This window comes from Ruditapes philippinarum, unplaced genomic scaffold, assembly GCF_026571515.1.
Source record: "Ruditapes philippinarum isolate M1 unplaced genomic scaffold, ASM2657151v2 ctg1006_1_1_1_1, whole genome shotgun sequence".
Lineage (NCBI taxonomy): Eukaryota > Metazoa > Mollusca > Bivalvia > Venerida > Veneridae > Ruditapes > Ruditapes philippinarum.
Window position 1 is genome coordinate 282,213 of NW_026864870.1, and position 23,560 is coordinate 305,772.

The 23,560-nt window shown below is 33.6% G+C and overlaps 1 protein-coding gene across 1 annotated transcript in view; it reads left to right on the top strand.

Annotated features, from left to right (window-relative positions):
* Nucleotides 1–23,277, top strand: part of LOC132727109 (TBC1 domain family member 19-like) — a gene marked incomplete at its 3' end in the record, with an annotated part of 39,352 nt that extends 16,075 nt beyond the window's left edge. Inside the window, 10 exon segments of the mRNA XM_060712515.1 lie at nucleotides 59–155; nucleotides 7,075–7,135; nucleotides 8,049–8,160; nucleotides 8,977–9,089; nucleotides 9,780–9,854; nucleotides 10,726–10,788; nucleotides 11,562–11,724; nucleotides 13,963–14,072; nucleotides 16,262–16,353; nucleotides 23,162–23,277. Coding sequence (XP_060568498.1) covers nucleotides 59–155; nucleotides 7,075–7,135; nucleotides 8,049–8,160; nucleotides 8,977–9,089; nucleotides 9,780–9,854; nucleotides 10,726–10,788; nucleotides 11,562–11,724; nucleotides 13,963–14,072; nucleotides 16,262–16,353; nucleotides 23,162–23,277 — 1,002 coding nt within the window.
* Nucleotides 23,278–23,560: the final 283 nt, after the last annotated feature.

A 23,560-nucleotide genomic window follows, 5' to 3' on the forward strand; every position in this document is an offset into this window, starting at 1 on the left:
TGTCAAGTTTTAGTTTAAAATGAAAAGTGACACTAATTGTTATTTTCCTATTTTATAGACTTAAGTCAAATTCGACCAGTGTACGCTCCAAAAGACTTTCTTGAAGTAATTATGTGTCTACAAAACCCAAATTACAATGCAGGGGATTCCAGTGGGTATGTATTGTATGTATAGTTTGTTTGTTTGGTTGGGTTTTACATCACACTGACACAATATAGGTGGTTTGGAGACATTCCAGCTTTACTGGTGGAAGAAGACCTCAGGTGTCCTTCTGTGCATTATTTCAGGCACAAAATGCATCTGAGTAGTACCCGCCTCCATGGTTGAGGGGTCAGAGTTGATGACTTCTAATCCAGTTACCTCTCTGGCGTGGGTTCAATCCCCGGGAGATGCTTTGGTAGTTTAGCGCGGAGGAAGGTAGTCTAGTACTGGTGTAACTCTAGCTGGATAGCTTCCTCATATGAAAGAATCCATAGTCCTTGTCCGGATTCGAACCCAGTGTCAGCAGTGAGGGGCAAGTGGATGTTATCTATAATATAAACCTTTCTTTACCCAAAGGTCTTGTACTGTACATGGTTCTTAAAAAAACCTTTAGACATTATTGACCTTAGACTAAAATTCAACATAAGAGTTTTTAGGAGTTAAATTTTCTTGAAACTGAAATAAGACTTAAAGGGAAAACTGAGGTCTTTCTCCACCAGTAAAAAGCTTGGAAGTTGCAATATGACCTTGACAGTGTGATTAAACACCTAACAAAACAAAACAATTAAGACACTGTTTTGTGTATTTGAAAATGATATGAGTTATTATCAAATAAAATGTAAGTTAAGCTTTTCAAATACAGGAGGTTTGAAGTGTTTATATGATCACATGACAAGTGTCTGGCCAAGTTAAAGGTGAAAGATGATTATAGTGTTTTCTCAGTTTTGTGCACTTTGAAGACATCAGATTATTAGTTTTGATGGGTGCAAATGATAGATGAAGATTAAAAGTGTCTATGTGTATGTGTTTATAATGAAAAGTCTAGACTTTCTAAAGAAAAAAACTCCAAAAAACAAAGCTATTCATGTAAATAAAGTAGCTGAAAAGTGCAAGAAATTGAAATAGTAATTCCATCCTATGGCCAGACATTATGACAATTTGGTAATACAATCCTATTGCTTGTTTTTTGTTGTTTTTGTTGTTTTTTTTGGGGGGGGGGATTGTTGTTATTTTGAAGTTATTTCAAGTTACCAATTGTGCGCTAGCTTACGGAACGTCGGTGGTTCTACTCAGGTGCCTGTTCAGGTGCCTCCACCAGTAAAGCTGGAACATCGCCAAATGACCTATACTGTGTCGGTGTGACATAAAATCCAATCAAACAAACAAAACCAATTGTGCACTTGACAACTTGATTAAGGTATTGCGATTTGTCAAGATATGAAGTTATTTTTGGCTGCCTGAGTCTGACTAAAGTGAAGGCTTTTTATGACTATACATTGAAGGGAAGGGGCATATTTGTAGATTTGCTCTTTTACTTCCTTCAGACTGCTAAAACGGCTGAATGTGGGGTCATTTGCAATATGTCCTCTATTTTAATTTATTTAAACATATTAATGCCAGCTTAGTTGTGATAAAAGCTGGTAGTGTATCTAAAACACTTTAGAATCTACATTCTAGAAAATACCATGACTTGTGTTATATAAGGAATTTACTGGTACTGGTGCCATAAATCAAACTTACCTGTAAGGGCACCATATATGCAACTAACTAGAACTGGTGTAATAGAAGGAACTTATCAGTACTGGTGCCTTATGATGAACTAAGTATTGCTGGAAGCATACGAGGAACTAACCAGTACTGGTGCAATAAAAGGAACTTATCAGTACTGGTGCCATATGACAAACTAACCAGTACTGTTGCCATATGATGAACTCACCAGTATTGGTAGAATATGAGGAACTAACCAGTACTGGTACCATATAAGGAACTAACCAGTACTGGTGCCATGTGTAGAACTTACCAGTGCTGGTGCCATATGTGGAACTAACCAGTGCAAGTACCATATGAGGAACTAATCAGTACTGGTGCCATGTGTGGAACTAACCAGTACTGGTACCATATAGGGAACTAACCAGTACTGGTGCCATGTGTAGAACTTACCAGTGCTGGTGCCATATGAGGAACTAACCAGTGCAAGTACCATATGAGGAACTAACCAGTTCTGGTGCCATGTGTGGAACTAACCAGTACTGGTGCCATATGTGGAACTAACCAGTACTGGTGCCATATAAGGAACTAACCAGTACTGGTGCCATATTGGGAACTTACCAGTACTGGTACCATGTGTGGAACTAACCAGTGCTGGAACCATATGAGGAACTAACCAGTGCTGGAACCATATGCGGAACTAACCAGTACTGGTGTTATGTGTGGAACTAACCAGTTCTGGTGCCATATGTAGAACTAACCAGTGCTGGTATCATATGAGGAACTAACCAGTACTGGTACCATATGAGGAACTAACCAGTTCTGGTGCCATGTGCAGAACTAACCAATACTGGTGTCATATGTGGAACTAACCAGTACTGGTGCCACATGAGGAAATAACCAGTGCTGGTACCATATGATGAACTAACCAATGCTGGTACCATATAAGGAACTGACCAGTGCAGGTGCCATATAAGGAACTTACCGGTGTTGGTATCATAATTATGATGAAATAACCAGTGCTGGTGCCATATGAGGAACAAACCAGTACTGGTACCATATGAGGAACTAAGCAGCACTGGATCCATATTAGGACCTAACCATTGCTGGTGCCATATGAGGAGCTAAGCAGTGTTGTTACCATATGAGGAACTCACCAGTACTGGTACCATATGAGGAGCTAAGCAGTAATGGCATGAATGGAGCCATATGAGGAAATAACCAGTGCTGGCACCATATAAGGAACTAACATGTGCTCTTACCATATGAGGAACTTACCAGTGCTGGTAAAATGTGAGGAAGTAACCAGTATTGGTGCCATGTTTGGAACTAACCAGTGCTGGTATTATAATTATGAGGAAATAACCAGTGCTGGTACCATATGTGGAACTAACCAATGCTGGTACCATATGAGGAGCTAACCAGTGCTAGTGCCATACATGTATAATGAATTAACCAGTGCAGGTGCAATATGAGGAAATAACCAGTAATGGTGCCATGTGTGGAACTAACCAGTGCTGGTACCATATGAGGAACTGACCAATGCTGGTACCATATGAAGAACTAACCAGTGCTAGAGTCATATAATGAATTTACCAGTGCTGGTATTACTAACCAGTACTGGTACCAATGCTGTAACCATATGAGGAACTTATCAGTGCTCAAGTGCCATATAATGAAATAACCAGTGCTGGTACCATATGAGGAACTAATCAGTGCTGGTACAATATGAGGAACTAACCAGTGTTGGTACCTTACTTATGATGAACTAACCAGTACTGATGCGATATGAGGAACTATCAAGTGCTGGTATCATATGAGGAACTTACCAGTGCTGGTACAAAATGAGTTACTAACCATTGCTGGTGCCATATGAGGAACTTACTTACCAGTACTGGTGCCCTTTTATGATGAACTAACCAGTGCTGTTGCCATACAATGTATAATGAGAAACCAGTGCTGGTACCATATGAAGAAACTAGTCAATACTGGTGTATGAGAATATGAGTACTGGTGCCATATAAAAAACATAGTCAAGACCAAAGCACAGCCGTCCCTTGATTAAGAGGCGGACACCTTAATCACCTTGCCATTTTTTCCATCCATTGCCAGTCTGGTTTACAATTGGCATTTGAAAATTAAGTGTTACACATTTCCTTTATACAGTATTCATGTAAAGAAATATACGATCAACCTTATGGTTTACATTCTTTGGTTAACATTGTATTTTTTAGAAGAATTGGGGTAGATCTGCATCTGTAAGTGATTTGATGTGCATTATGATAATTATTACATTTTATGAATGCTTTAATTTATGTTATACTTATGAATTGTACACAGTTTGATGTTCATAAACCTGAAACACCTTGCTAACACACACTTACCTCACAAATGACTACAACTTGAATATTATGTATGAAAAATTTTAGACTTAAGTTAGGCTTGACCTTAATTGAAAAGTATAAACAATAGACAAAAAAGGGCATAAAATATAGGTTTGATTATGGTACAACTTCTTTCTACTCTCCTGTCCTTGCTTAAGTCAAAATTTCTTATCCGAAGATATATAATTATGTGTTTTCTCAAATTGGATACTGTTACCAAGATATGGATCCTTAGTTTTAATTAAACATTATAGGGTCTTCCTCCACCAGTACCACCTCCGTGGTCAAGATGTTAGAGTCGATGACTTCTAATCCAGTTACCTCTCTGGCGTGGGTTCGATCCCCTGGATATTCTTTGGTAGTTTAGTGCGGAGGAAGGTAGTCTAGTACTGGTGTTACTCTCCAGGAACGATGGTTAGGAAACTACCCACCTATATGACTGAAATACTGTTAGTAAAAGGCGTAAAAGGAAACAAACAAACAAAAAAAACGTTGCAGTATGACCTATTCTGTGTCGGTGTGACATAAAACCCAATCAAACAAAACAAACAATAAACACCATAGGATATGATTGTTATTCTTCCATTATCTACATAACAAAATGTGATATTGTTCAATGCCTAATATTCCTTACAGTTTCCAACGTAAATATATGACATTGTATCATCCTGGAAATTTTAAATTATAATGCTTTTCAAATACATCATGTAATGACCAAAAAGTCTGGCCGCATGGTTAAGGTTGTTGACTTAAAACCACATGCCTCTCACTACTATAGGTTTGAGTCTCTCATTTGTCATCAGATTCTACATTATTAGAAAACTATCCAGCTAGCTTAAGGAAAGCCATTTATCATTTTGACCTTCAGTAATGCAGGGCTCATCCTGGGGGGAAATTTTAGGGAGAAGTGGCTTCCTCGCGAAAAATAGGGAGAAGGGAAACAACCCAATGTGTATGCATTAACAAGCATGGCTATACATCCTTTCACTATAATATAAACACAATTAATCTATTTATAAGCTATTTATAAGCTTTCTCTAAATATTTGTTTATATATTTTTATTGATAATAATGTGTAAGAAAAAGGATGAATAAATTAATTTTATATTATTACTTTCCTCACTTTTACTAGAGGATATAGTTACATTGGATATTGCTTAACAACATTTGTCTATTTTGTTAGATTGATTACAGAAATTCTTTTATTATCTAGTATGTTGTACTGTCATATTTATGTAGATATAATTATGCTTATAAAACAATTTTCAAACATCGAAGAATATGTAAAATATGTACTGCAAACATTTGTGCACATTATATTTGATCACTAAAATTATATACATTCATTTCTTATTGAAAAATTTGACTGAGAAATTATAGAAAATAAATTTCTTATTACCTCCCTTTATTTTCATGAAAAGCTGTGTCAAATTTGGCATTTCTACAAAGATAACAATGTCAAACACTCTCACTGTTTATAAAATATCAATCGTAAGATTTTTGCGAATTGGCTTTCTTAAATTTTCGCGTAGGTGTATCAGAATCAGCAACTTTCTTTAACTGCTAGATTTGGGCATTTCGCCCTGTAGCCATGATGTGAGCGACATAACAATTTTTAATTCATGTTCACGGACTGAAATCATTCAAAACTATATCTAAGTTTTTAATCCGGTCGCTGATCATTAATGAAATTGATTATTTTTAATTGACTAACAGTTTTGTGATAGCCGTGAAAAACCCATTGCACATCGCCGTTACTAGGGTTAAACACCGTGTGTATATCAATTAGGGAAGATATGCACGTGTTTAGATGATCGGGGAAAAAACAATCTATAATTATTGCCTAATCCCGTATTTGGCACACAATTATACCCGTTTCGTGCCGATGCTCTCATTATTTACTGTTTAGAGTAGGCGGTCTATCGCTTTGCATACAGGTAGAAGGGTAGTATAAAGCGACGCTCTGATTGGATAATGATAATTAGCAGTCGTCATATGGGCGGATACAATCTTTGCTCTTACATCGCCAAGTAATTAGTCTTTGGGAATTAAGATTTTATCGGCGATGTTGACTTCTCTTTGATCAATCGGGAGAGCGAAATGGAAATATACACAGCGAAGTTTTCGCCTGAATCGCCCTTCCGGATGAGCCCTGGACTAATGTATAAAGGTCTTCCTTCACCAGTAAAGCAGGAAAGTTGCCATATGACCTAAACTGTGTAGATATGTCATAAAACCCAACAAAAAAGTCTGTCTTTTATGTTAACGTTTATGTGATGCCATGAAAAAAAATGAACCATGAAGTAATTTTATCCTATGTTTTAATGTTAAATCATGCAATGCATTCCATTCGGATACAGTACAGTTCAATATTATGCAATGGATTCAAATATTTTGCAATGAATTCAAATGGATAACTAAATGGATTCCAAATGCAGTGGATTTCTATATCATACAATGGATTCCTATGTTATTCACAGGATTCCTTTATCACTCAATCATGATTCCAGTTTCTTGCTGTTGATTCCAATTACGTCTATGACTATGATGCATTTAATCATAGCAAAAAATATTGATGAAGAAATTTAACAATGCATTGTTCACATCACATAATGTTGAAGTATGCAATTTTACTTATCACATTTAAATTCTTATCATATAATGTAAAATAAAGTAGTGAGTTATGAAATTGTCTGATCACACAATATTATATCAATGTTACAGTAATACAAATTTTCAGCTAATTTTTGCATCACATAATTATGTGATGTCAACTAATGTTGACATGTTCAGGTTTGACATCATCCATATGATGTCATGTAATGCAGACTTGTCAATTTGGATATTATGATCTATTAGAGGACAGTGCTTGATATTATATATAATACAATTTGGATGATTTTTCTGTATTTGATTATTTTTAATATTATTTTCAATATTAAACTTTTGTTAAAGAACTGTAAGCACTCTTATTGCATGTAAATTGTATGTTTTTTAACAGAACATACACATTATGGGGTCTTGTCCAGTTACCACTCAAGATCAATGATATTAACAGACTGGTAAGTGGAGCTTTGACTTGTAGTTTAAGAGTTTTTCTCACAGCCAAGAGTATGTTGTTAATTTTTTTTTATACAGATATTAATTTGTCTTTTCTTTTGAAAGCAGCATCTATTAATTTGGCTTGGTAAAATCTTCATCTTGTTTCTTTGATAGCAAAGAAGAAGCCTTTTTCGGGATATTATTTTAACTAGGGTTTTCTCCTGTGACGTACATTTTTTTGTTGTTGTGTGCAAAAATTCATGTCACATTTACAAAAACAACATAATAATCATTGTTAGTTTACCCACCGTTTATATTCTGTAAATACTACATATAATGATGTTTTATGTACAGAATATATGCTGTGGGAAACTGACAATTGCAACATATTCGCTTGAAAATTTTTATGTCAATTAAAATGATATAGACCCATAGCTTTACATGGTATGAACTGTGCCTGTATTGCACTTAATATTTGTCTGCAATGTCATTGTCAAAGACACATAACTCAAGCATAACTTTTATTTGATTATTTCCCTTTGTGGACTGCATTACCCTTGCTTTTCTATCCAAGCATTGTGGAAAGTTGAGCACACTGTCCATCAATAATTGAGCAGTGTCATGACAAAACCAACATAGTGGGTTTGCGACCAGCATGGATCCAGACCAGCCTGCGCATCCGTACAGTCTGATCAGGATCAATACTGTTCGCTATCAGTTTCTCTACTTGTAATAGGGTTTGTAAGTGAACAGCATGGATCCTGATCAGACTGTGTGGATGCGCAGGCTGGTCTGGATCCATGCTGGTCGCAAACGCATTACGTTGGTTTTGTCATGACACGGCTCAATTCTTGTCAGACTTATTTTGAGTTTTGTGAATGGAAAAGATTTGCTATAGGAGAATCTTCTTCATTCAGTCTTGTCTATTTTCAGCGTATATTATACAGTGATATGGCCATCAATCAGTGCCAGACGGGAGTGGATGACAGTGGTGATATACCACCAGAAATGTTTGATAGTGACCGAGTTAAACTTGGCAAAAAAGGTACAATTGATATAATTATGATATGTTTTATTGAATCTAACATGCAATCAACTGAAAATTGAGATTATGAAGTAAACATATGTTATAGTATCTTTTTTGTTTACATATACTAAATATACGGAACTGTTTGCAACACACCCCTATACCCATTGTTGTCTTACCGTTTTCATTTCTTAGTGGTAAAATTTGCTTACTTAAAGCTGGAATTACTTGCTTAATATAGAAACTGGAAGTGACTAAGGATTATGTTATGTAAGGAAGCTAGCAAATTGCCTACAGAAGGCCAGGTTCTACTTGGCTTGCTTTTCATGCCTTTATTTCCTTATTCGGTTGGCACCTGAGCTCTTCTTCCACCTGTTAAGCAAGAGAGTTTCTTTTTTGTCCATTGTCTATTCTTCATAATCCCCAGTCTAAAAATAATGAAGATACCATATGGTCTTAATTATGTTTAAGCTGATAAATTGTATGATTTTAGAAGAGTCAGGTTTCATTTAATTAAATTAAATATCTCAATAATTATAACAAGACTCCTTTCCGATTTCAGCTGTCCAGTTTAAGTATGTGGGTAGCTTATATCAAGAGGCAACTTGGGATTATATTTCATTCTCAATTCCTGCCACATCAATGCATGGTGGTTGAAAGCCTGGTTTTCGTCGCATTGCAGAGCTTCTTGTTTGTATGAATATAAGCATACAAAATCAATAATTTTATTTATCACATTTTATTTCATTCACAATTTTTCATTATTAATTCATGTTTTTGTCTTTAATTTCATTTCAGTCTCTTGCTATTTCTTTATCTTATTAACTATTTCAGTGATATCTGGTGACCATGGCCCCTTGGCTCAAGAATACGCTAAAAAAGGTTGCCCTATTAGTCTGAGAGCAGAATTGTGGTGTCTTATATTAGGGATTGAACTTGATGAATTTGTAAGTACATATCACTCTGAACATCTCATACCATGGACTGCTGATCCATATATGAAGGTTGATTTGTGAATATTTCTAGGGAGCTATTCATTGCCTTCCGTAATCATTCAATATTTCTACGCAATAATTCTTTAAAAAAAATTATTTGCACTTTATGTAGGCATAATTACATTTAAGACAATAACATATACCATGAGCTTTGCAGTTTGAATTACAAAGGTGTGAATAAGAATGTAATAAAGTACATATATGGTGATGTGAATAAGAATGTAATAAAGTACATATACAGTGATATTTTATTTTAATAGCCTATTTTAAGCTCGACAATTTGAAAACTAGTGGGAGCTTTTGTACTATTCTTGGCGTGAAACTTTTGTTTTTTTACAAGCAAGTTGTTAACTATTGGAGAGAATGTGTTGAAACTTCACACTCTTATTTGAGAGCATAATAGGGCCCATTACTCTCAAATAGATTTTTACAAAATAATTGTTCTATTTAATTCTAGATTTTACATATCTTAAAACACTCTACATTATCCAAGTTTGTTTTTACTATGAAGAACTGAAAATAGTTGAGCAGGCTGTATTCCTGACAGCTCTTGTTCTGTGACATTGTCATAAAGCATTGGGGATGTTTCATTTTCTGACCCTCTTTAGCCTTTGTATCACAACATTTTTCTTTCATTTTCAGGATACTCTCTATTATGAACAACTAAAAGCAAATGTTATAGCACATGATTTACTTGTTGACAGTCTACTGTACAAGGTAAATAATAATGTCAAATATAAAGTTATGGCATTCTTGTTTCTGTTCCTTTAGATCATGCCGGCAGCTTGAGATTTTGTTATGTGTGGAAACTAAGTACCTTTCAAAAGTTTGGTGGCTTTACTCAGGTGCCCGGCTTGTGCCTGAAAAAAAAAATACAGGGAGGAACGTATGACATCTTCTTTCACTGGGAAAGCTTGAAAATTGCGATTTGGCTTAAGACAATACCATTCCTCACAAAAACGGAGCCAGGAATAAAATTAATGACAAATTATGCATTTTTAGTTTACTTTGAGACAAATTTACTTAGAAACTATCAAAGGGTATTTTAAGATATTCTTTATTTGACATATACTTGATATGTGAAATATATAGCATGATGAAAACATGAAAAAAAGCATTGGGAATATTAAGTTTACCAGATTGGCATCTTCATGCCGAAGATTTACCCTTGTAGCCTGTTACTGATGTGTTTAAAATTCTAAGAATGTCCTTGCAACTTCTCAGTTGATTTCTACTTGATGATTTCCATAAAAAACACAAACTGTTCCACTGAGCATTATAATACATTCCTTACAGTTAATCGCACTGAGTCACACAATTGCCACATCATTGGTGTTTTCCAGGTTCTGAAAAGATAATGTAAAAAAATTGGAGATATGGTTATAACATAGCCTATGTGTAGTCTAAACCCTTAGCCTGCTGGGACCATACTTGGTTTGCCTTTGTAACAGGCATAGAGCCATGGTAGCCAGTCTGCATACTTCCACATTGTGAACCATTAAAGTTCCTTGAAGCCATACAATATGTGAATCAATTTTGTTGTCATTTCCTATTTTAAGGACTAATTTAATGTTACTTTTGTTCACAGGATGTAAAATTAACAGCTACAAATGATGATCAGTATTTTGTGTTTGAAGACTATCTTTATCAGGTAAAATTTTACTTTAAAGGTGCATGCCTCCATATGAGCCAAAATATTTCAATAAAATCAAACTTGAGAAAAATGTACTAAGATTTTAAGAAAAGCAAAAAAAGATTCAAGATTCACGAAATAATTTACAAGTGATGTTTGATTATACACTGATTTTGCTGTATTCACTGAACTTCTAATGCAGTAATGGTTAGCTTTGCATATTTTGACCTATTTTTGGCCATCTATGTGCTTTGTTAGTGCTGACTGCTTGCAATGTGTAAATTACTTTCTTTGTTCACTTCAGAATATTTTACTTTTAAATACATTTTCAAAAATTTCGTTAAAACTAGCTTGAATCTGGAGACATGCTGATTTAACCCGATTGTGAAACCAGATTTATTTATTTTCAAGTTATGTGGTGTTTGAAATTTGCTTTAATGATTCCCAGATGTTTCCCAACTTGTTTTCCCCAATTGGATATAATGTCACTGCCTTGAGGAAATTCCATAGATTAAGACAAATTGAAGAATTGATTTGCAGCATCAAGAATGCATTAATGCCCTAAGATTTTTATTCAATCAGAAAAGATGCTAAATTTAGGAATTGGGTTATAAAGAAACGCTGAAAAAGCATTGACTTTGATGCAACATAAAGGATTTTACCTTTAGAGAATTTTGTGGTAGCATTATATAATGTGCTTTCTTAAATGAACAAAATTATGAAAAAAAAGGTATTTAAATAAGATTGTTATAAAAATTTTAAGTAAGGTTATTTTCTTTAATTTTTTTCAGATTTTATTACCTTTTACAAGAGATACAGAAATGCTCAAACATTTTAGCCACAATAGTGCCTCTCCCCCCAAATCATACATACGTGGCAAACTAGGTGTAGAGGAATTTGCTGTGATATACCCACCAAATGGTGTCATTCCATTCCATGGATTTGCTATGTATGGTAAGAATATATATGTACACCATAAGATTAAGCATATTTGATGAATAAAGTCTGAATATTATATGAACCATTCTTCAGTGTGCTTCATGGAACAAACCTGTACTGGTATCATATGAGGAAACGTGTTCATCAATCGAATGGTAATAATACCATTGAGGCTTTCCATAGATTTATATACCCTCCAAGGGTTGTGTAATCTTTCCATAGATATGTATACCCTCCAAGGGGTGACTATAAACTTTCCAGAGATTTATATACCTTCCAAGGTGTGTATAACCTTTCCATGCATTTCCTATATTATTTCACCTGCAAAGCTCAAAAGAGAGAGCATCTTGATTTGTATTTTAAGCAATTGCTGATGGATCATTTGGTGCATGGAAATTTCTCTGTGACAGTTGATCTTGAACATTGAGTATAATGTTCATATGTCTCTCACTGCTGACTCAGAAATCATGTGGGATTAATATTCGGTCATTGGTGGAGAAATTGGTAATTAATGGTTAGTTATCCAGTAAAGCCGGTTAAATGGACCGATTGCTGAGATATGACCAGAAATGTTTTAAAATGATCAGCATAATAACCAATCAAACTTGACAATATCATACCTAATTAAAAATTTTATTCCCTATGAATTGTAAGTTTTTATGGCTACCAAATGATGTCTTACTCTTCCATGGACTTTCTAAACATGGTTTGAGTTCATATACCAATCCAGTATCTGGTGGCATATCATTCATGTATTTGCTTAACATTGTAATACAAGTTCCCTTTTAACAGATTGCATACTTAATTAGAAAATGGGTTTTATCCTAAACTAGTAGACAATCTAACCATGGATGATTAATCACATGACATCAGATATGTTGACAGATTTGTCCAATGGCTTGTTCTGTATAATAAGTTGTTGTACTTATAGCTGATGCCTGTAGATGAGCCAAATTATTTCAATTTATGATTTATATATCATGTGAGATTATAAATGACAGATTTTGCAGTAAGGGCTACTTTTGCCTATTTAGACACCTTATTGATAAAATACAAGGGCTGTCCAAAAAATTCGTGCACTGCAGTTAATGTCGTGAGAGTTATTGATAGAAAAACATTAATTATATATCACTTGAAGGGGAGATCTGTCTCAATTGAGAAAACAACAGAAAAAAACGTGTAACCGGCATGTCGTGAAAACGAACCGTCATACAGTTACCTTGGTAACGTAATACCGGCGCACGACAAAAAATTGGGTTAGTTCATTAGTTTGATGCATCGCGGTATTCTTTAAACACTACATATAAACGTTAAAATTCGTCGAAAAGTATGTGTACGTATTCCTACCGTCACTAGAAAATTTGACGTCATTTGCCCTACTGTAACGGTCGTAAACAAACATTTGTGTGAGGTCGTCAATATTGTAATTACGTGAAAATGTCAGTCGCTAAACGTCTGGAAATACGGACGATCATTAAATTTTGTGCAAATATTGGTAAAACACAAACAGATACCTACAAAGAACTTAAAAGGGCAATCGGGGACAAGATCCGTGTTACGAAGACTGGTTTTTTTGAATGGCACAAACGCTCTGTAGAAGGGCTAGAGTCGGTAGACGATGACAGTCGGTCAGGCAGACGTCCGTCCGTAATGCCGGACTATGTGACGAGGGTTGTCCAATATATTCGTTCACTGGTGGGATATGTTACATGTCCGTTGCATAAGAACAATAAAAACTACAAAATACTTTGCATCAATCATTCCTCTTTTGACAGTAAAACAAATTATAACATAAAAAGCAAATACCACTTTACAAGCAACAAACAATTAATACAATTACAGTAATGAACTAACCCAATTTTTGTCGTGCGCCGGTATTACGTTACTAAGGTAACTTACTGGCCATTCTTTTACACGACACGCCGTTTAGCCGGCTTTTTCTTTTCTTTTCTTATTCGAGACAGATTTCCCCTTCAATTGATATATAATTCATTTGTTTTTATTAAAAACTCTCACGACAACAACTGTAGTGCACGAACTTTTTGGACAACCCTCGTACATGGATTGTAAACACCTTTTGCAATGTTTAAATTACTTTCCTTGTTCCCTTCACAATATTTCACTTTTAAATACATAAAATTTTCATAAAAAAAGTTAGCATGAACTTGGAGGTGTGCAGCTTTAAGTAATGCAGTTATACTTGTCCATGGATTTTTGTCAGCAGACTTAAGTTTCACATTATTATATTTATAGTGGCACCTCTGTGTTACCTATACAAGGAACCAGTCAAGTTGTATTATGTGTTCAGGGAAATCTACACAAGATATTTCTTCCGGCTTCATAGTATATCATCTCATCCACAGGTATTGTTTTTATATCTCATAATATAATGATATTAATTAGATGAAATTGCTGGTAACAACACAGGTGAGACTATCATAGTGATTTTCCCATAGACTTATATTATGAGAAATGGTCCTTAATCTTAGAATGGAGATTTTGTATTGAAGAGGTGAGTTTGTTAGGAGAATGAATGTTCTTGTCATATAGAGCTAGGTAAGCAAATATTTTTGAAAATGACATCAGAGAGGATTAACCCCACCCCACCATTTTCCATTAAAAAATTTTTTGTTGATCACAGGATATATATATATTCATTTTTAAATGCAAATATAATACTGACATATTATTCTAGAGACTTACAAAATATTTAATTTTGATATTACTTTTACATGGCCATTGGTTTCTATTGATATATAAATTTTACATTATCATTGGTTTCTAGATCTATTGATATCATTATTACACTATCATTTGTTTCAAACATTGTTGCATGTCTCTTTAATATGCATGACCCAGGTTGCCATGTATAGCTAACTCACTCAGCCTTGTATGTGACGGGCTTGGTCATTACCAAAACACAAGTGTTATATGACATCACACTATGAAACTGGTTTTTCTTTATGAAAAACAAATGAAGAAACTCAAAATTACCATATCAGACATTTTCTATTATGCAAGAGTAGCACTAATGCACTTTCTTTTGCAAAAACATCTGCAGAAGCCATCTGACTTATCAAAGACCATGCCCTTAGGGCATTAAATGCATGCTTGTTTATGCATGAAAAATGTTGCACTAACCCTTTTTAGCTCACCTGTCACAAAGTGACAGGGTGAGCTTTTGTGATCGCTTTTCGTCCGTCGTCCGTCCATCGTCCGTCGTCTGTAAACTTTTACTTTAAATGACATCTCCTCATAAACCACAAGGCCAATTTCATCCAAACTTCACAGGAATGTTCCTTTGGTGGTCACCTTTAAAAATTGTTCAAAGAATTTAATTCCATGCAGAACTCTGGTTGCCATGGCAACCGAAAGAAAAAACTTTAAATATCTTCTTTAAAAAAAACCATAAGAGCTAGAGCTTAGATATTTGGCATGAAACATCTTCTAGTGAGTGTCTACCAAGTTTGTTCAAATAAAAGCCCTGGGGTCAAATAAAAGCCCTGGGGTCAAAATTGGCCCCGCCCCGGGGTGTCATTGATTTTCCCTATATGCATATAGTAAAAACTTAAAAAATCTTCTTTTAAAGAACTCAAAGAGCTATGGCTAAGATATTGAGCATCAAACATGTTCTAATAGGTGTCTACCAAGTTTGTTCAAAGAAAAGCCCTGGGGTCAAAATTGGCCCCGCCCCAGGGGGTCATTGATTTTCCCTATATGCATATAGTAAAAACTTAAAAAATCATCTTTTAAAGAACCAAAAGAGTTAGAGCTAAGATATTTAGCATGAAACATGTTCTAATAAGTGTCTACCAAGTTTGTTCAAATAAAAGCCCTGGGGTCAAAATTGACCCCGCCCCGGGGGTCATTGATTTTCCCTATATATGCATATAGTAAAAACTTAAAAAATCTTTTTTGAAAAAACCCAAATAGCTAGAGTTTAGATATTAAGCATGAAACATATTCTAGTAAGTGTCTACAAAGTTTGTTCAAATAAAAACCCTGGGGTCATAACTGGCCCGGCCCCAGGGGTGTCATTGTTTTTAACTGTATGTGTATAGTAAAAACTTAATAAAAAAAATCTTCTTTTAAATAGCCCAATGAGCTAGAGCTTAGATGTTTAGCATGAAACATCTTCTTATGGGTGTCTACCAAGTTTGTGCAAATAAAAGCCCTTTGGTTAAATTGGCCCTGCAACGTTTGGGTGGGGGTTGGGGGGGCCTATATACAGGTGAGCGACCTCAGGGCCATCATGGCCCTCTTGTTTCAATATGTGAGCAAAATGACTGGCGCTGAAAAGACAATTATTTATATTTCAGGGCATTTTCTTTTTGAGTTTGTTATTTGAGACACTGTATCTTATATCTCAGAGAATTTATGCATATGTCTGTTATTTGAGAAACAGTGTCTAACATTTCAGGGCATTTTATTCTTGAGTTGGTTATTTGACACACTGGCATTTTATTCTTTTTTTAGTTATTTGAGACAATGTCTTATATTTCAGGGCATTTTATTCTTGAGTTATTTGAGATACTGTTGTCTTAAATTTCAGGGTATTTTATGCTTGAGTCTGTTATTTGAGACACTACTACAAACGCATGAACCAGAATTATTCTTTCATCTCAAGTCAGTAGGCTGTCAACCGTATGTATATATTTATTTCCTTCTTTGAACCGTACAGTTAAAACATATTTCAGAGTTTTACAGAATTGCATGACTTGGAAGTCAAGCTTAAATAATGTTTTAGGCATATGATACAGAATGAATTGTGATACTCAACTATTCGAAGAATAGAGAGAGCTATAATACTCCTGTTACCTTAAGATTTTGAGTGCAAAAAAAAATACTTCAAAGAATGGGGTGAAACTTTTGAAAAGATCCAACACGGAGCTACCTTTTTACAAAGTTATGACCCTTTTCTAACTGTCAAGCACTGAAACTACTGGAGCGCGCTGTCTTGTGGCTTTCTGTTATTTAAAACTGTGTTTCTGTTATTTAAGTTTAATTCTATTATACAGTTCTTACACTTATCTGTAACTACTCATGCATGTATTGTACTTCGCTGTTATGGTAGCTTTCACTATTATGTATAGACCCAAAACATGTCAGCAGTGATGCCATTAAATGGTTAAATTTAAAGCACAAAGTGATGATAATTAACTGCCATGCAATTTCCATAGAGTTTTACCTCCATGCAATTTTCACAGAGTTTTTTCCTCCATGCAATTTCCACAGAGTTTTAGCCATTTAGGTGAATTTTTATTGGAAAGTAGGTCATTGTACAACAGTCAATTAGCACTTAAACATACAGTAACCTATTTATATAATGTATCTGTAGCAAATAGCTCTATAATTACAAAATATATCAAATGTGATGCAATACTGAAAATGAAAAAAAAAATTTATTTCCATAGATCTGCATCATCTTATTTTCTACAAAACTTCATATGTTTGCATTATATTTTAACAATTTGTTTTATGTAGTATGTTAAAATGAATTATAGCTATCCAAAAATATTGCAAAACTTGAACACATTTAAAATTGTACTTATCACAAAATAATAAGTGATGTCATATAACACTTGTGTTTTGGCAATGAATTTCAATTTGAAAAAGTTGTCACAATGTGTTGCTTGCTCGAAACTGATTTTCAAATATGAAAACCCTTATTATATACAGCTCAAATAATTCGAGCAAACAATGGATGTACAAAACCAGTTTAATATGAAAAATGCTTGTGCATTGGTTCATGTACTTATTTATATGTTGTAACAATGAGTGCAAATTATGAACCATTTCTTTTGCATCAAAGGGAAGTAACTCATTGTTTACTAAATATTTGATAATACCTGAATTATTTCCCTTCTTTTGATTTTAACTGAAAATCGTTATAGTTTGTTTTCCAAAGTTACACTGTTATGTGTCTTTAGCAAATAACTCTATTACAAAATATGTCAAGTGTGATGCATAACTTAAATTGAAAATGAGAATTTCCATAGATCTGTACCATCTTATTTTCTACAAAACTTCTACAAACCAGTTTATGTGTTCAATTTGCCATATTTTCAGGCTATTTGTTGCCATAGCAACCAGAATTTTCAACATAAGAAGAAAAAAAAGACATGCATAATCTCCATACTGCCATCTATCCATATATCAAGTTTCATTAAAATATTTTCAGTACTTTTCGTGTTATCGCGGGATCCAGTTTTGTGGACGGACAGACTGACAGACAGACGGACGGAGGGTAAACCTAAAGTCCCCTCCGGTTAAACCGGTAGGGGACTAATAACAACTTCACACTCAAATGCAATAATGCGAGAATGCTTGTATTTAGGGACAACATTTAGTATACAAGATGACACAATAAATGTGCAACTATGGCATTTAGCAATACATTTTGTAATTGATTAATAAATTTATCTTTGTCACATAAATGCTTTGCAAAACATGGTCAACTAATCCACGAAAAAAAACAAACACAAAAAACTCTTTTAAATTTTTTGATTTCAGTGTTATTTAAGGTAAAAGATATTTGGAAACCTGTGCCCATTTGTCATCACAGGAAAGTGGCTGTCAAATACCACCGAATGTTGGGCTTCATTCTTGCAAAACAATTGAGCCGTGTCACGACAAAACCAACATAATGTGTTTGCGACAAGCATGGATCCAGACCAGCCTGCGCATCCGCGCAGTCTGATCAGGATTCATGCTGTTCGCTTACAGACCCTATAACAAGTAAAGAAACAGATAGCGAACAGCATGGATCCTGATCAGACTGCGTGGTTGCGCAGGCTGGTCTGGTTCCATGCTGGTCGCAAACACGTTATGTTGGTTTTGTTGTGACATGGCTCAATTATACAATGTCTACATATGTTTGCGTTATATTTTAACAAATTGAATATGTTTTATGTAGTATGTTACAATAAATTATAGCTATCAAAAAAAACCGCAAATCTGATAAATAATTTTGGTATTGAATTTAAATTTGAAAAAGAGAGTGTTGCTCACTTAAGAAATTGATTTTCAAATATGAAAATCCAGATATATATAGAGCAAACAATGAATGTACAAAACCGGTTTTGTATTAAAATTACTAGTACAAAAGTACTTATCTAGATGTTGTAACAATGAGTACAAACCTAAACCATGTCTTTTGCATCAAAGGGAAGTAACTCATTATTTACTTAATATTTTATAATACCTGAATTATTTCCCTTCATTTGATTTAACAGAAACACTTTTATTGAAGAAATTTGTTGAAATATAGTAAAATATGCCTGAATATGCCTTATTTGAATAAGATAATGTATAAACTATGTTTAAGAAGCTGCATTCCCTATTACTTGTCAAATTTAAATTTGGTCTATTCTTATAAAAAAACTGGGAGTTTTTTTAATGACACTATGTTATCATACTGTGATCACCTTTGGTGTGCAGTGTTTCAATATGTGACATATTTTCTCTGTGTGTATTCAAGTGATGTTTAATAGGCTGTATAGTAGTTATCAGTTGTTTCTTTAATATCAAATTTGAGCATAATATATCTTTAATCTACAGAAATAAGACTGATACATTTTGTTACCAGTATAAGATTACTACTTCTACATATTTATTTCCATCTTAGTCAAACTTATCTTTAAGGGATTAAAGTGTAACCAGCCTTATGGGTACTATAAGGAGCTGAACAAATAACAACATAGGTCAGATATATGCCTTTAAAGACACCTGTATGCAAAATTTAAGCAAAATTTACTGTACAGTTTCTGACTTACTTTATTTAAGCTTTGATATTAGAAGGGCTCTATTTTAGAATGAGAAAATACTAAACAATCAATAATATCATATTAAATTGAAAACATGTTGTCCTATTGATTATTGTTAATAAACAAATAATAGCTTTCAACTAAGACATCACTCAAGCAAAATACTTGTTTGTAATCAAAATGTTTGAAATATGAATAAAAAAGTTACTGAAGCCAACCGATTTCAAGCACTTGTTCCACAATTTTCCTACTTAGAGAGCCTTATTTAAAATATCTATGAAAATTGCTAAAATGAGGGGCTTTTTTCAAGCTTTCCTTAATTTTCTTAACAGTTATGATATTGGTTGATCTTGTCAAATATTCATAACTTTTACCATGCAGTTTTGCTTTTATTAGACTTTGAAAATACCAAATTTGTTATTTAATTTAGCATTATTTAGGTAAATTTACGTAAAATACGTAAAATAATTACAAAAAAAAACAAACTTTTTTTAAGAGTGATGTAAGAGGTACATAAATAATGAAATAAAGTAAAGAAAAAAATAAGTTGACCCTTGTAGGGTTCAAACCCATGCCTCTCAATTTCAATGCAGTTGATAGTAATTCTAGTCTATATGTCAATGAATAAGCAGATGAGAGGATTATAGGGGTCTTCACTTAATTGTTATAAACAAGTATAATTTACAAATTATGGTAAAAGTGTAATAGAACCTTAAAAGTTTACCAGATAAAAAAAAATCCACGGTATTGCTTTGCTTACTTAATAACTAACATCCTTGAATATGAGAAGTATCCATTACGTTGCATTCTTTCCAGTTGACAGTGAAATAATATTTTGATAAATTGAATATAAAATAATGTTTTGATAATATGCCAGTGAAATATATGCAAAATGTAATTAAATAGTAGAGGAACTTATTATAAATAATTTGATTAAGAATGAATAATGATAAATCATCAATGAATGTTTGTTTGGTCAAAAAAATACATGGAACATCATGCTGAAAATATAACAAAGTTTAAGAAATTTAACAGAATTATTTTCCTAATAAACTCTGTGATTAAAGTGGGTGCATAAAGTATCATGATAAAATCACAGGTGAACGTCACGTGGCCATGACGTACACTATACCCCTGTTCCCCCTCTACAACCCAAACCCCTTAAACATCATCCAAACAAAGTTATAATTGACAAAAATAAATTTTATGAAAAAAAAAATATGACTAAAAAATTATATAGGTATTTTACGCTACTTTCATTTTGCATAGAAATATCAATAGCATTTAAATTATCAGCGCATATATTCTTCAATTTTTCACCAGTCTTAACAATCTTGGTGTCAGAGTTAGACTTTATAGAAAATAAATTTTTAATGACCTCCATTTATTTACATGATTTGTTTAATTCAGTTATATTTTTACAAATAATGCTTTATTGATGAATCTTAATTTGAGCATCATATTTATAATATAAAACCATAAAAAATTGTGTTACAGGATATTTAATGCCACTTATAAAGTTATTTAAAACTTATTTTTTAAATAAATACAAAATTTGTTTGTTTTATATTATGTAAAAATCAAATAATAATATGTAGATTGAAAGCACCAGTTGTGAAATATATATCGATTTTACATGCAAAATCCAAAACAAACAAATATCCTCTATGTATTATTCCATATTCATGTTGCTAAATTGTAGAATTCAGATTTAGCTGAAAAGTCCTATAATCACGATAAATGTTTGTATTAAGTAAGTTGCTTATAAGTAATAGACAGAGCATAGAAACATGAGGCTATCTCATTTGTAAAAGGGAGCAGCCCCCGAGTATAAATAAGATTGCCGAGTGTTTTGATGTTCTTTCTCTTTTGTATCATAGGCAAAAATAGAAACTCACTCCCTTTTGTCACAATATGAAACCCCAGAAAAAAAGTTAACAATGAACGAGCATCTGAATGTGATACTTCTATGGGTAAACCCTAGAAAAAATGAGACAATCAATGGGCACGTCCTGGAGTGTAGGTAACTTATACCTGCAATCCAGTTAATGCACTGTTCAATTGTACATGTATATCACGGTATACTTTAACTCTGACACATTTTCAACAGAAAGGTTCCTAAACTATGTTACAAAAAATATTTTAGCACTTACTCTTTGACACAATCACAATGGGGGATAGCATTCATTTAACATTAGCGTCTTTTTATGTCCCCACAAAGTGGGGGGCATATAGCGTTGCACTTGTCCGTCTGTCTGTCCGTCCTGAAATCTTGTGAACGCAACTCCTCTTAAACCAGATGGCAGATTTTGCTTTAACTTCCACGGATGAACAACCTTAATGTGTAGATGGCAGTTAAGGAAGGAATTTTCGCTACGACCAAATTTAACAGAATTATGGTCCATTGTTGATTTTTCCACTAGATACTATGTAGAAACTATGTGAGCGCAACTCCTCTTAAACTGGATGGCAGATTTTTAGCTTGACTATACGAAGTATATGGAGAGCTGTCCTACTCGCCCCGGCGTCGGCGTCCACGTCCGCGTCCAGATTTTAGATTAAAGTTTTGGTGCAGTAAAATATTTTTCACTATAACTTTGTCATTTCTTAAAGTATTTACTTCAAACTTCAAATGTATGTTCCTTATGATCAACCACATGTTATGTGACAAGGTTCATAACTCTAGCACCAATATTTTCAGATTTATCTCCCCTTGAACTTAGAATTTTCCTTAAAAAATACTATTTTTTAATGTTACTTCTTTATTTCTTAAAGGATCAACCTCATACTTCAAATATATGTACATTATCATAATCCCCATCTTATGTGACAAGGTTCATAACTCTAGCACAAATATTTTCAGATTTATCTCCCCTTGAACTTAGAATTTTCCTCAAAAAATACTATTTTTTACTGTTACTTATTTATTTCTAAAGGGATCAACTTCATACTTTAAATATATGTAACTTATCATCATCCACATCATATGTGGCAAGGTTCATAACTCTAGCACTAACATTGCAAGAATTATCTCCCCATAAACTTAGATTTTTTTTACTAGAAAAATGTTATTTTTTACTATAACTTTTTTAGTTTTAATGGTATCTACCTCAAACTTCAAATACTTATTCCTTATCATCAATTACATTTTATGTGACAATGTTCGTAACTCTTGAAGCAATATTTACAGATTTATCTTTCTTTGAACTTAGGATTTTCTTTAAGAAATATTATAACTTCTTTACTTTTTAAGGTATCTACTTCAAACTTCAAATATATATTTCTTATCATTACACACATGTAGTGTGAAAGGTTCATAACTCTAGCATGACTTTTTCTAGAATTATTCCCCTTGATCTTGGAATTTATGTTAACAAATGATATTTTTTTACTATAACTTAATACATAATTATACATAATTGGTTTTTCTTTCATAGTTTTGTCCTCCTTACTGTGTCCAGTATTTTATTAGTCGAGCTTGGCTGTCTCCTGTGACAGCTCTTGTTCTTAAACTTCCAGGGATGAAAACCTTAATGTGTAGATGGTAGTAAAGGAAGGAACTTTTGCTGCGACCAAATTTAACAGAATTATGGCACTTTTTTCACTATTTACCATATATATGTTGTCAGTGGGGGCATCCTTGTCCTTTGGACACAGTTCTAGGTTATTTCATGTTTTATTTTCAGATTGAAAATAGCATTCAAATGGCTGGTTAGAGCATTTTCAGGGTATTTGTCTAGCGACCAGGTTCTCCTGCTGTGGGACAGAGTCCTTGCTTATAGCTCTTTAGAAATCCTGCCAGGTAATTGAACTTTATTTCATGAATACTTACTGTGCTTAATCAACATGTTCATCTTTGACACTGGAACTGTTGTTGTGAAATGTTGGGAATTTCCGTTTTAGAATTATAGTAAAATTGAGCAATATACATGTATAACCTATAATGTAAAATCCGTTCAGACTGCACAGGTGTTTTTGCAAACCTGGCAAAGTAGTTTGTGTTGAAACCATTGCTTCTGGCTCTTTAGCATAGAAAAGCTTATTGCAAAAAAAAATTATTATTTTTCTTTTGCAATTACTGTTGC